The 13,570-nt window shown below is 46.6% G+C and overlaps 1 protein-coding gene across 6 annotated transcripts in view; it reads right to left on the reverse strand.

Annotated features, from left to right (window-relative positions):
- The window catches only part of KMT2E (lysine methyltransferase 2E (inactive)), a 240,329-nt gene that overhangs the window by 183,204 nt on the left and 43,555 nt on the right, over positions 1-13,570 (reverse strand). For all 6 annotated transcript variants that reach the window (XM_073573622.1, XM_073573625.1, XM_073573624.1 and 3 more), the window contains exons 4-5: positions 9,894-10,117; positions 1,136-1,216 (exon numbers count right to left, since the gene is read on the reverse strand). In XM_073573622.1, coding sequence (XP_073429723.1) covers positions 1,136-1,216; positions 9,894-10,117 — 305 coding nt within the window. The remainder of the gene's footprint in view (positions 1-1,135; positions 1,217-9,893; positions 10,118-13,570) is intronic.

Here is a 13,570-nt window from a genome sequence, read left to right on the forward strand (position 1 = left end):
CCGGGGGTCGAGAGAGCCAGCCGGAGAGAGATCGGGAGGCGAGAGAGCAGCCAGAGAGACAGCGGGGGACAAGAGAGCAGCCGAAGAGACAGCGGGGGACAAGAGAGCAGCCGAAGAGAGAGCGGGGGACCAGAGAACAGCCGAAGAGAGAGCGGGGGACGAGAAAGCAGCCAGAGAGACAGCGGGGGACGAGAGAGCAGCCAGAGAGACAGAGGGGGACGAGAGAGCCAGCCAAAGAAAGGTATGGAGCGTATGGAGAGAGAGAGAGAGAGAGAGAGAGAGAGAGAGAGAGAGAGAGAGAGAGAGAGAGAGAGAGAGAGAGAGAGAGAGAGAGAGAGAGAGAAGGGGAGGGGGAGAGAGATGCGCGCCGGGCACTTGTGGGGTTAAAACTCATAGTGCCCGGGCATGCGCAGTTGAAAAAGCCGGTCCGGCGCTGCAAAAAAACGTTGCAGCCAACGTTTTTTGCAGACGCCGGACGGCGCATGTTTGCCGTATCCGGCAAAACCCGGAGGCGCCGCATGTCCATCCGGCATGATGCGGCGATCATTATATTCTATGTGAAAAAACCGGATCCAATTCCGGATCCGGTTTACACAAATTTCGCCGCATCATGCCGGATTTAAAAAAACGGATGTGTGAAAGTAGCCTTATAGTTTTGAACGACACCACTGACTTAAATATTTAATGTACTGAGAAACGTAAACAAAATTTCCAGGTGCGGTAAAATGGCAAAAAAAAACTGCAATTCCAAATTTTTTTGTAGGAAATGCGGCAATTAAATAACTGCAATTCTGGCACTACAGTCTTTTTTTTCTATTGCTTGACCATATGGATTAAATAATTGTATATTTTGATAAGTTGGACCATTGCAGGTAACTAATTTCCCAATTAATATATATCTATAATATGTGGAAAGTGTAGCGATTAAAAAAAAAATATTTTTTTTTTTTTATTTTATTTTATTTTTTTTTTTTACACATACACACTGGCCTTCATAGTAGTACTAACATCTTAAATAGCACTGTAAGTGATTGACAGTGGCATTTAAGTGGCTAACAGCATGACTGACTAACAGGTTTTCTTTAATCAGGAACAGTATTAACATAAATGAACCAAAATGAAAAGTGAATCTTACCGAGGCTGACAACGCTCACACAAATAGATGTCTGGAATATTTTGCCTGTCAATACCCATGCAATCTATATGCTGCCAGACACTGGAAAAAAAAAATAAAATAAATGAATAAAAGGATGTTTTAGTACCAAAAAATAACCAGAATTATGCTCTGAAGAGTTGTTTAGAAGTACTCAACTTTTTGGACAAAGATTTAAAATGGAATCTGTTAGCAGGTTTTTGCTACCTCATTTGAGAGCAGCATGATGTAGGCAAAAAGACCCTGAAACCAATGAGGTATCAGTTTACTGGGTGCAACTGTTCTGACACAGTTTTTAGATTTAGCAATACAGCAGAGCAAAGAAAGCTATCCACACCCACAATCTCTATATAAAGTGAGGCAATTATTACAGAAGGGGGCGGTTCAGACAAGACCAGCTAATCACAGCAATGTTAATTACAAGGAGATTAAACCTTCAGTCTAAGTAAACACCATGCAGCCTTGACATGTCAAGTATAGCATTTTAACCCCCTACCTCATGCTGTGCATCGATTGCATAGCAAAACCTGCTGACAGATTCCCTTTAAAAACAACAGAACTTGACAAAGTCCACTTAAACTACAGGGACATTACAGAAAACCTGTCAGCACAATTTTGTGCTGTAAAGACATGGCTGTAATAACACTTTAATACAGATTAAATTGAAGTCTTTGGTGAAGAAATCAGCTTTACATATGCATGCTCTTATTCCACCTGCCCACCCTCGCCATTTTGGTGTTTTTTAGTTGTTTTTATGTATTCGGCCATCTTGGCATTTGTTTGACTAAAAGTCCTTTTTGCATATCTACATCTGGCTGTGAGGGCGCTTTTTCTGTGCTTCTTTTTCTTCCTTTTTTATTTTTTTCTATTTGAAATTGTCTTCCATTTAGATCTTGGTGCACAGGGCCCAGACTGTGCACTTCTCCGTCTGTCATTCCCCAGCCCCTCTCACTGCCTCCAGTCTATGAATAAAAGGACCACTGCTTTTTCAGTAACAAGCCTTCTCTATTTCTCCTCTTTAAACAGAGGAGGCAGGCAGATAATCAGGCAGGGGGAGAAAGCAAAGTGCACAGAAATCTATTTACTAGAAAACTTCAAATGGTGATTAAAGAGAAACACCAAAGGTATCAATTTAATTAGCATAACAGTGCTATTACAGCAGTGGCTTTACCTTACATTACAAAAGATGGATTTTTGGTTCTTACCGTAAAATCTCTTTCTTGGAGCCTTCATTGGGGGACACAGAATACCATGGGTGTATGCTGCTGCTGCTGCTAGGAGGCTGACACTATGCAAAAACAGAAAATTAGCTCCTCCCCGGCAGTATACACCCACCGACAGGCACCAAGCACCTCAGTTGGTGAAAAAGCAGTAGGAGAAGCAACGAGAAAAACTCGAAACATATGTACCAACCCAACAAGGGACTCTAAGACCCAACACGGTACAACTTAAACAGGGAGGGTGGTGTGTCCCCCAATGAAGGCTCCAAGAAAGAGATTTTACGGTAAGAACCAAAAATCCATCTTTCTTTATCGCCTTATTGGGGGACACAGAATACCATGGGACGTCCCAAAGCAGTCCCAAGGGTGGGAACAGCAAAAAGGAACGAAAGTAACCGAAAGGCTCAGGTCGGCCGGTGCGCCACCGCCGCCTGCAGAACCTTCCTACCAACCACAGCATCAGACGAAGCCTGGGTATGAACCCTGTAGAACCTCGTGAAGGTGTGCAAAGATGACCAGGTTGCAGCCTTGCAAATTTGCATGGCCGAGGCCTGGTGACGAGCAGCCCACGAAGCCGCCACAGCCCGGGTGGAGTGAGCTCTTACTCCCGGAGGGGGCCGCTTTTCCTGAAGACGATACGCTTCCAGAATGGTAGAACGAATCCAGCGAGCGATCGTGGATTTGGAAGCCGGAAGGCCCTTCTGACGACCTTCAGAGATGATCAGCAAGGAATCGGACAGACGAAAGGAAGAGGTCCTGGCAAGATAGACACGCAGGGCTCTAACTACGTCCAGTTTGTGGAGAGACTTCTCAAGAGGATGAGACGGAGCCGGACAAAAAGAAGGAAGGACGATATCCTCATTGATATGGAAAGCGGAAACCACCTTTGGAAGAAAAGAAGGAACGGGCCTGAGGACGGCTTTGTCCTGATGGAGAATGAGGTAAGGGGAACGACATGACAAGGCCGCCAATTCAGAAACCCTTCTGATGGATGAAATGGCGATCAAAAAGGTGACCTTCCAAGAGAGAAGGGACAAAGGGATGTCCTGGAGAGGCTCGAACAGCGCCTTCTGGAGAGCGCCAAGAACGAAGTTGAGATCCCACGGATCTATTGGCGAATGATGAGGAGGAGCCACGTGGGAAACCCCTTGCAGAAAAGTTTTGACCTGTGGTAGAGAAGCTAGCTCTCTTAGGAAGAGGATAGAGAGAGAGGAAACTTGGCCCTTGAGCGTACTGAGGGACAGACCCGCGTCCAACCCAGACTGAAGAAACCCAAGGATAGATGGGATAGAAAAGGACATTGGGAAGACTCCTTTATCATCACACCAACGGAAAAAAGCCTTCCAGTACCTATAGTAAATGCGGGAAGAAGCTGGTTTCCTGGCTCTGATCATAGTTTGAATAACCTGACTGGACAGACCTGATTCCTTCAGAATTGCGGTCTCAACGGCCATGCCGTCAAACTCAGAGACTGAGAATTCTCGTGGTAAAGGGGGCCTTGCGAGAGAAGGTCTGGACGGTCCGGAAGCCTCCAGGGAACGTCCGCGAGCATGTTGACCAGTTCCGCATACCAAGGCCGTCTTGGCCAATCTGGAGCGACTAGAATTACTGGTACGCCTTCCGATTTTATCTTTTTGACCACCCGAGGGATCAATGCCAGAGGCGGGAACAGATACGGAAGTTGAAACTGGGACCACGGAGTCACCAGTGCGTCGCATGCGACGGCTAGAGGGTCCCTGGACCTGGCTACGAACTGCGGCACCTTGTGGTTCATCCGAGAAGCCATGAGATCGACATCCGGGGTGCCCCAACGGTCGCATATCTGAGAGAAAACCGCAGGGTGCAGGGACCATTCGCCGGACGCTAGGCCCTGGCGACTCAGAAAGTCGGCTGCCCAATTTTCCACCCCTGGAATATGGACGGCGGAGATTGTCGGAACGTAACGTTCTGCCCAGCGTAATATCTTGGCCACTTCTGACATTACTTGTTTGCTGCGCGTGCCCCCCTGATGGTTTATGTACGCCACGGCCGTGGCGTTGTCCGACTGAATACGGACCGGCTTGCCGGAGAGGAGGGGCTGCCAATAAAGAAGGGCCAGGAAAATTGCCCTGATCTCCAAAAGATTGGTTGGAAGGAGAGACTCCAGTGGCTTCCAGCGGCCTTGGGCCGCTTTCTGATGGAACACGGCTCCCCATCCTAGGAGGCTCGCATCGGTGGTGATGATTTGCCACTGAGGCGGAAGGACCTCCCTTGGAGAACTGACGCTGGCCGTAGCCACCAAGCGAGAGACTGCCTCACTCTGAGAGGAAGCCGAATAGGACGGTCCAAGGACATTGTGGTCTTGTCCCAGGCTGAAAGCAGAGACAGCTGGAGGGGGCGAATGTGAAACTGCGCAAAGGGCACTGCTTCCATGGAGGCCACCATCTTCCCCAGGACCTTCATGCAGAACCGAATGGGAATGGGAGCAGGCCTCTTGAGAGTTCTGATGCCCTTGGACAGAGTTGTAAATTTTTCCTTTGGAAGAAAAACACGGGCTAGCTCCGTGTCGAATTCCATACCCAGAAAGGTCAGACGCTGGGTGGGGATCAGAATGGACTTCTCCTTGTTGACCAGCCAACCTAGGCGGCTGAGAGTGTCCAGGGTTATCTGAAGGCTCCGGAGACAGTCCTGGCGAGACGAACCCTTGATCAAAAGATCGTCCAGATAAGGGATGATGAGGATCCCTCTGGAGCGAAGGATGGCCATGACGGTCGCCATCACCTTCGTGAAAACCCGGGGCGCTGAAGCCAGGCCGAAAGGAAGAGCTGTGAACTGAAAATGGTCTCCCTGAAACGCAAATCGAAGATACTTCTGATGTTGCACACATATTGGAATGTGCAGATAGGCATCCCGAATGTCCACCGAGCAGAGAAATTCCCCGGGCTCCATGGAAGCAATCACCGACCGAAGAGACTCCATCCTGAAATGAAGAATCTTCACGTGGCGATTGAGCAATTTGAGGTCCAGAATAGGACGAAGAGAGCCGTCTTTCTTCGGGACAACAAAGAGATTGGAGTAGAACCCGGAAAACCGTTCGTCTGAGGAAAGTCTGCCGCCCACCCTGGAAGAAATTCCAGGTGGGGGTGACCCGTCACTTAGACGAAAATCTGCCGGAATTGGCTCCTGCAGATCTGGAATATTGTCCTCTAGATCTCCAGCGAGGAGCGGGTTTGTAGGAAGGTTTCCTCTGATCCCGCTCCCTGGTGGCAGGCGGCCGATCCTGTTGAGTGGCTCTCTCCGTGGCAGGGAAGGGACGAAAGGGCCTGAATGGTCGAAACCCCCTTCTGTTGAAGGGACGTTTTGGTCGAGACTGGGGAAGCGAAGTATTTTTACCTCCAGTGGCATCGGAAATTATCTGATCCAGCTTTGCTCCAAAGAGCCTAGAGCCATGGAACGGCAGATTGGTAAGCGACTTTTTCGAAGTAGTGTCCGCATTCCATGACTTTAGCCAAAGGACTCGGCGTACAGCTACTATGTTGCTGTTAGCCCTTGCTACGCAGCCGGCCGCGTCCAAGGAGGCGGCCAAAAGGTATTTTCCCGCCTGGTTAATCTGATCTGCAAGATCTGCCAACTCGTCTTGAGGAGCTGACGCTAAGATGCCTCTGCAAAGAATTTTTGCCCAAGCGGAAATGACCTTCGCCACCCAGGCGGATGCGAAAATAGGGCAGAGAGGCGCCAGATGCCTCAAAGATAGACTTAGCCAGAGATTCAATCTGCCTGTCAGTAGGATCTTTGAGCGATGCCCCGTCGGGCAGCGAGAGCACCGTTTTAGAGGCTATCCGGGATACTGGAGGATCTACCTCTGGAGCCTTGGACCACTTAGAGAGCAGTTCTGCGTCAAAGGGGTACAGAACGTCCAAGTACTTGCGGCCTGAGAAACGTTGCTCAGGACGCTCCCAGTGTTTGGATAAGGTAGTATCGAAATCGTTGTGATTGGGAAATGTTCGAGACGGAGGTCTGGCTCGTCTAAGGAGAACCGAGCTTTCCTGAGCTGGAGCCTCATCCTGTTTAAGCTTTAGTGTTTGGAAGATAGCTGCAAGAAGACTATCGACCATGTCCCGCGTTTTAGAAACGCTGTTCCCCTCTGAGCTAGCTTCCGAATGAGAATCATAGCCTGACTGAAGGCTGTCCTCCGAGGAAGGAGAAGGAGGCCTGGGAGCGGAAGGGCCCTGCGAGCTCGAAGACGAAGTGGACAGAGCCCGCTTCCGAGAAGTCCTTCCCTGTCTGTCTCTCTGAAGGTCGCGGTCAGGTGCGGACGACTCACCCCGAGAGGTGGTCGGGGCAGAGGTGGCTGAGGATAGCTGAGGTAATCGTTCTAAGACCTGGACCAGCGACTGTGATACTTTTGTCAAGTCAGAAACAGACTGACATTGTAACGGCCCACTCCGGGGGGAGAGAGGAGGGAAGAGCGCCCTCCGCCCAGGATTCTGTGCGTTCCTGAGATGCTGACATATTGGAAGGACTGCAGGGGGGGCAGAATGGGGACGACTGACCCGATGCCCACTTCTTTTTACAGCGCGCACAGGCGTAATAGGTAGCGGTGGGCCTGAAGCAGAGATCCCCTGAAGGGTTGGGCATAAGTGAACTGCACTGAATGGCCGCAGAAATTAGGGAATAACTGCCGAGGAGAGCTAATCCCTGTCCCAGAGCCGAGCCTACCGAGATTCTGTGAGCAGCAGAAGAAACGCCGAAGTGTCCCCCAAGCAGCGCAGGAAGGAGTGAAAAACCAGGAAATCCTTGTGCTGGAAGATGGGGGGCGGAGCTTAGCGGCTGCGCCGTGATTGGCTACCAGCGACGGCGGGGGCATGACAGAGAGGGGAGGCTGGCATTCCAAAGAGAAAGAAGCCCTGTGATGGGCTAGAAAAGGCGCGCTGAAAGAGCGCGCTGAGGAACGGAGGAGGGAGCAGAGAAATTCCCCTGGCTGAGGGGAAAGTGAAAGTGAAAGTGACAGCGCCCGCGCTGCAACCCCTTGCCCACCCCGACATACCACGCTCAGGAAGTAATATGAAGCGGTCCCCTGCTTGCGACGCTGCTGCGGTGAGTGAAGGGATCCGCAGCGTCTCCCTGACTAGAAGAGGGGAAGGGATAGTGTCCGCATTCCATTGTGTGAGCGCGCGGCAGGCAGAAAGGGCGGGAGATTCAAAAACAGTGGACCTGTAATCCCAAGGTCCAACTTCTCCCATGCACTGGAGCTTATGCGGGGGCCGGAGGGAACGTACAGGCACTTACCTGACGTCCCTGAAGAGGATGACCACAGGGGCCCACAGGGAAACGGCAGGCCGCTGGGAGGGGAAGGAGTCCTCTGTACCCGCATCCTGCAGAAGACGGCTTGAACCACCTGCGATCGCCGTCTTCCTCTCAGCCCTGTCCCGAGAGAGGGGTGAGGAGGGGGATTCGGCAAGCACCAGCCACCTGTCCACAACCCTTATCACCGGAAGGTGATAGGGAAAAGTCCTGCCTGCTGTAATGAGAGTTGCGATGTGGATGACACCACACTGCTCGCTCAGCCGCATGATATAGGAAATCAGGGTGATATGTATACCCTGTTTCCCAACGGAAAAACCTAAAAGATAAAAGAAGAAAGGATTAAAAAGTTCAAACTAAACCCTGAAAGGAAAAATTGGATTAATAACTGCGGATCTGGGGAGATCCCGGTCCGCCTCCTACAGACACTAAGCACAAACTGAGGTGCTTGGTGCCTGTCGGTGGGTGTATACTGCCGGGGAGGAGCTAATTTTCTGTTTTTGCATAGTGTCAGCCTCCTAGCAGCAGCAGCATACACCCATGGTATTCTGTGTCCCCCAATAAGGCGATAAAGAAACCCTGCTGACAGCGTCTCTTTAAAGAATGGCTTGCTCTTAGGCAACAGTTCACACGAGCGTATAAGAAAATTGTTCAAATGTCAGCTGGAATAAAATGTGCGATTTTCATATCAACTTTCATCCATATGCGATCTGAAGGGCATCCATTTTTATACAATAACATTAAAATTTACAAGACCAAATACAGTTTCTCATGTTAAATAATTTTAACCCATCATTAAAAACCAGATATTATACAGTTAATCCATATGGAATCAGATTTTTTTGCGCATCTTTAATAGGCAACTTACAGAAAAAAAAGGTCCATGCTGTGATTTCACAAGCAAATTTGGTCAGTGACTAAAAGCGCACATGTGAAAAGCCCTATTAAATAGCATTGGTCCTAGTGTTGTCAATTTTGTAGCAACTAGCACATAGACGGGAAACCTGGCATTATAAACTTGGTCTATGGGTAGCATTCATAAATCCATCAAAAATGGACAAATTTTTCTCTCGTGTGTCCCAAGCTTTTTCCTCCATTTTAATTAACGGGGTTGTCCACCTTTGTGGATAATTATTTTTTCCTGAAATTGCAAGAAATGGGGGCTAAAAATCTTTATTTTGCAACTGACCACATATCTTTAATGTGTTGGGGTACATGATTTTGTGGCACTTATTACATAGGTATGACAGATCATCATCTTGCTCTTGTTAATGCAGCTTTCCTCACAGACTGCATCGGTCTCCCGTCCATTTAATGGATGCTGATGGAGAAGCATGTGACCAGACATGTAGATCAATCTCATTCAATAGAAGAGAAGTTCTAATGTAATGATTGCAATTGAACAAGACTGATGAACAGATCTGGTCACGTGCCCCTCCACCAGAAGCCATTGTATGGACTGGAGATCTGTGCAGTCTGAGGAAAGCTGCACTAAGAGCAAAAGAAACTGTCGTACCTATATATAATAATGAGTGCCACAAAATCATGTCCCCAACACATCTGTAAAATAAAGATAAGATCACCCCATAAACTCATTCTGCAGCTAGCAACAGACTGTGGAATACAGTGGCTATAAGAGGCAAACTGTGCTTAAGTTTTAATGCACCCCAATTGCAAAAATGTTTTTAGCACCAATTGCATTCCAGGTGTAGCAAATTGGTAAAGAAAATAAAACCCAAAAAACAATGGCAAATTGCATTTTATTTTTACAGCATTCATAATACAGAAATTAAAAGATGCAGCAGAATCATTCTTCAGGTCAGTACAATTATACGGATACTCTAATTTTTTTTTTCTTGCTTAACAAAAATCTTTAAGGTTTGTGTTGCCATTGCTTTTTGAGACCAGTAACTTTTTATTTTTCCCATTGATGAAGATGTGCAAGGGCTTGTATTTTTTTTGTGCGCTGAGCTTACATTGTTTCCAATACTATATTGAAAACGGACAGCACACACGACCAAAACCTGGTGTGTGAACGCAGCCTCTGGGTGTTTGTCAAATCATATTAAACAATGAAAATTTGAAGATCTGCAGCAAGAAAATAAACTGTTCTATTTGTCTCGTAAGTAACTTGTGAAGAAACTGTATATCACAGCTTTTTAAAAAAATCAGTTAAATGTAAGCGCTCATCTTGATGGATTTTATGCTTATTACAAAATAATAACTATCAACCCTACCTGCATTTGTCACAACAGATCATGTACCCATCATCATGGGTAAAACCACAAATACATCGAGTGACATCAGTTCCATAGCTTCCATCTTCTGAAGTGCTGATGGTCGTAGCACTTGACGTCTCATCAAAATGTGGAGTAGTAAATATGTTCACCTCATGTTTAATAAGAACAGGAGGCGGAGACGCTGGAGGTGTTGGTGGAGGGCGAGCACCATAGTTGTGATCCTGGATTATATTATTTAAGAAAAATAAAAAATTACATAAAAATGTTCAAGCGTAATAGTGGTTTTAAAATCAATAGTACACATGAAAACAAGCAACTTTGCAATATATCTCAGAAATCTGCTTCTTTTCATGGACAGATCATTTTAAACATTCTCAATTTTCAGGCAAAATCTGTATTCAGTGAAGATAGATACTGAAATACAGTTGGTGCAGCTACTATGTGCAGAGGGAAGGGGGAGGGAGGAGCAAGAGGCAGAGCTCCCCCTCCCCTCTACATAGAATCCTATCGCAAGCAACTGCCATCTCTTAACTCAGTAATGTATGTCTGTCTTCAGTGAATAAAGATTTTTACTTGAAAATTGAGACTGTTGAAATTGAATGATCAGTCCTGAAGGAGAGAAAAAAAACGCAGATGTCTCTGATAATACAAAGCGGATTATGTTTTTCATAAATGGTAGTGCACATAAAAATAAAGAGATGGTTACTCCTTCAGCATTAATTGCAAAATTATATTGTAAACTAAGGATTCAAGACATTCACATATGCAGAAAAATGTAGAAAAATGTAAAAAGTTGGAGCAAGCACTGTAAACACTGCACAAAGTACTTGCATTTAATTTAGCACAAATTTATTTTCATTCCCCATCGTACGCAAACTAACTCCCATATAGAATGGGGCATATTTATAAACATTAGAGGGGTTGTCCGATCTTAGGCTACAAGTCTACAGTGACTCGGTGACTCTAGACTTGTGAATCTGCACACACTGCAAGTATACTCTGGCACCGTGAGCAGCAATTTGCATACTTCCGGCCACATTCCGACTAGACTCTGTACAGCCTCCCTCATTACACTAGAATTGAGAGTGGCCACGTCCATCTAGTCAGCACGCGATCACATGTATGCAAATAACATACAGGCGATCTGATCATATGTCCGACACTCCCTGCACCGGAGAATGGTAATAGTATGCTGTGCACGCGATGTGAGGATTCACAAGTCTACAGTCACAGAGTGACTGCAGACTTATCACAAGCCTGGACAAGCCCTTTAAATGCACCAGAATATTAGTACAATTTGTGCCAAATAACTTTCAGCAGCCTAATATGTGTGTGTATTGTAGAAACTAAACCTTGTGCAACAAAAGGAGGCTGTGGCCTCACAAAACAGTTGTCTTATTGGAAACAGGAATGCTAAAATGCAACACTGTGTGCCAAAATTGTGGTGCACATTTCTAGCACAAAAAAAGCCAACTAATAGCTGAGGTAAACAGACAATTCTGTCTAATTTTAAGACTGTCTAATCAAATAGCATGAACCACTTTGAGGCTATGTGCACACGTTGCGGATTGTTAGTGTTTTTTCGCAGCGAAAACGCAACCCATTGAGTTCAATGGCATTCCGCACATGCTGTGCTAATGCTGTGTATTTTTCCACGGCACAATCTAATCTCGGAAAAATATGCAGCATGCTCATTCTTTGTGTGGAATCGCGGGGATTCCGCACACATAGGAATGCATTGATTAGCTTACGTTCCACATGTGGCTATGCACACCATGCGCAAAGTAGATGGATCATGTGCGGATAGTACCCAGGGTCTGGAGGAGAGGAGACTCTCCTCCAGGCCCTGGGTACCATAACCCTGTTAAAAAAAATAAATAAATATCGTGATATTCTCTCCTTCCCAGGCCTCAGCAATGCTCCCGGCAAGTCCCATTCCCAGTGATGCCTTGCAACAATGACCTGTGATGACGTAGCGGTCTTGCGCGTTGCTACGTCATCTGGGGTCATTGTCGCAAGACATCCCTGGGAACAGGAGTTGCCGGGAGCAACACGAGGCACGGGAAGGCTGCGGGGGGGCCGCCGGAGGGTGAGAATATCACAATTTAATTTTTTTTCATAATATCTTTTTACTATTGATGCTACATAGGCAGCATCAATAGTAAAAAGTTGGTCACACTTGTCAAACACTATGTTTGACAAGCGTGACCAACCTGTCAGTTTTCCAAGCGATGCTACAGAACGCTTGGAAACGCTAGCATTCTGCAAGCTAATTACGCTTGCAAAACGCTAATTTTTCTTGGGAACTCCGCATGCGTATTTCCTGCGGTAGGGAGGAGCGGAATTGCCGTGGAAATTTCCGCGGCAATTCCGCACGTGCGCACATAGCCTGATAGATCTGGTGCATGGTCTGCAATAAGAATTAGACAATATTGATAAATGCACTAGTTTAACCCCTTTGTACCCCCAAAGGCTGTTAGCACCTTCACAATCAGGCCAAATTTTTCAATTCTGACCAGTGTCAATTTATGAGGTAATAACTCTGGAACGTTTCAATGGATCCCACTGATTGTTTTTTTCGTGACATATCGTACTTTACGACAGTGGTAAAGAATTTGATATGACTCATTTATTTGTTAAAATGAAAGTTTGGTGAAAATACTGCAATTTTCAAACTGTTAATTTTTCAAGCAATTAACCCCTTACCTACAATGGACGTAATATTCCGTCCATGTGACGCTGGACCTAATTACCACTGACGGAATATTACGTCACAGCGATCAGCGGCGCCCACGTGGTAAGCGCCGCTGATCGCGGCCGGGTGTCAGCTGATTATCACAGCTGACACCCGGCACAATGTGTCAGGGGCAGTCACGGACCGCCCCCGACACGTTAACCCCTTGCACACCGCGATCAAACACGATCGCGGTGTACCGGGGGTTAAAGGGAAGCATCGGCAGGGAGGGGGCTCCCTCCGTGCTTCCTTGAGCCTCCCATGGCAGCGCAATGTGCAGCGCTGCTGCGGGGGGCTCCTTTCCTGCAGGTCCCCGGATCCAATATGGCGGCGGGGACCTCCGGGGGTCTGCATGAAGCTGGCTTCCTCAGTGCCTGCAAAGCGCAGGCATGAGGAAGCCTTCTGGACTGCCTGTGACAGATCGCTGATCTGTCACAGTGATCTGTGATGTGACAGTTATGTCCCCCCTGGGACATTGTAATAAAGTTAAAAAAAAAAAAAAAAAAAAAAATTTTCCCCAATAATTTCATTTATTGGGAAAAAAAAAAAAAAAAAAAAAAAAAAAAAGTACACATATTTGGTATCGCCGTGTCCGTAACGACCCGCCCTATAAAACTGTCCCAATAGTTAACCCCTTAAAAAATAAAAAAACGAAGCAAAAAATAATGATTTATTATCATACCGCCGAACAAAAAGTGCAATAAGGCGCGATCAAAAAGACGCATATCCATGGTACCGCTGAAAACGTAATCTTATCCCGCAAAAAACGAGCCACCATACAGCATCATCAGCGAAAAAATAAAAAAGTTATAGCTTGCAGAATAAAGTGATGCAAAAATAATTATTTTTTTATATAAAATTGTTTTCACAGCATAAAACGCCACAACATAAAAAAACGACCTAAATGAGGTATCGCTGTAACCGTACTGACCCGAAGAAT

Source organism: Dendrobates tinctorius, unplaced genomic scaffold (assembly GCF_039654945.1).
Source record: "Dendrobates tinctorius isolate UK_male_01 unplaced genomic scaffold, ASM3965494v1 ptg000035l, whole genome shotgun sequence".
Taxonomy (NCBI): domain Eukaryota; kingdom Metazoa; phylum Chordata; class Amphibia; order Anura; family Dendrobatidae; genus Dendrobates; species Dendrobates tinctorius.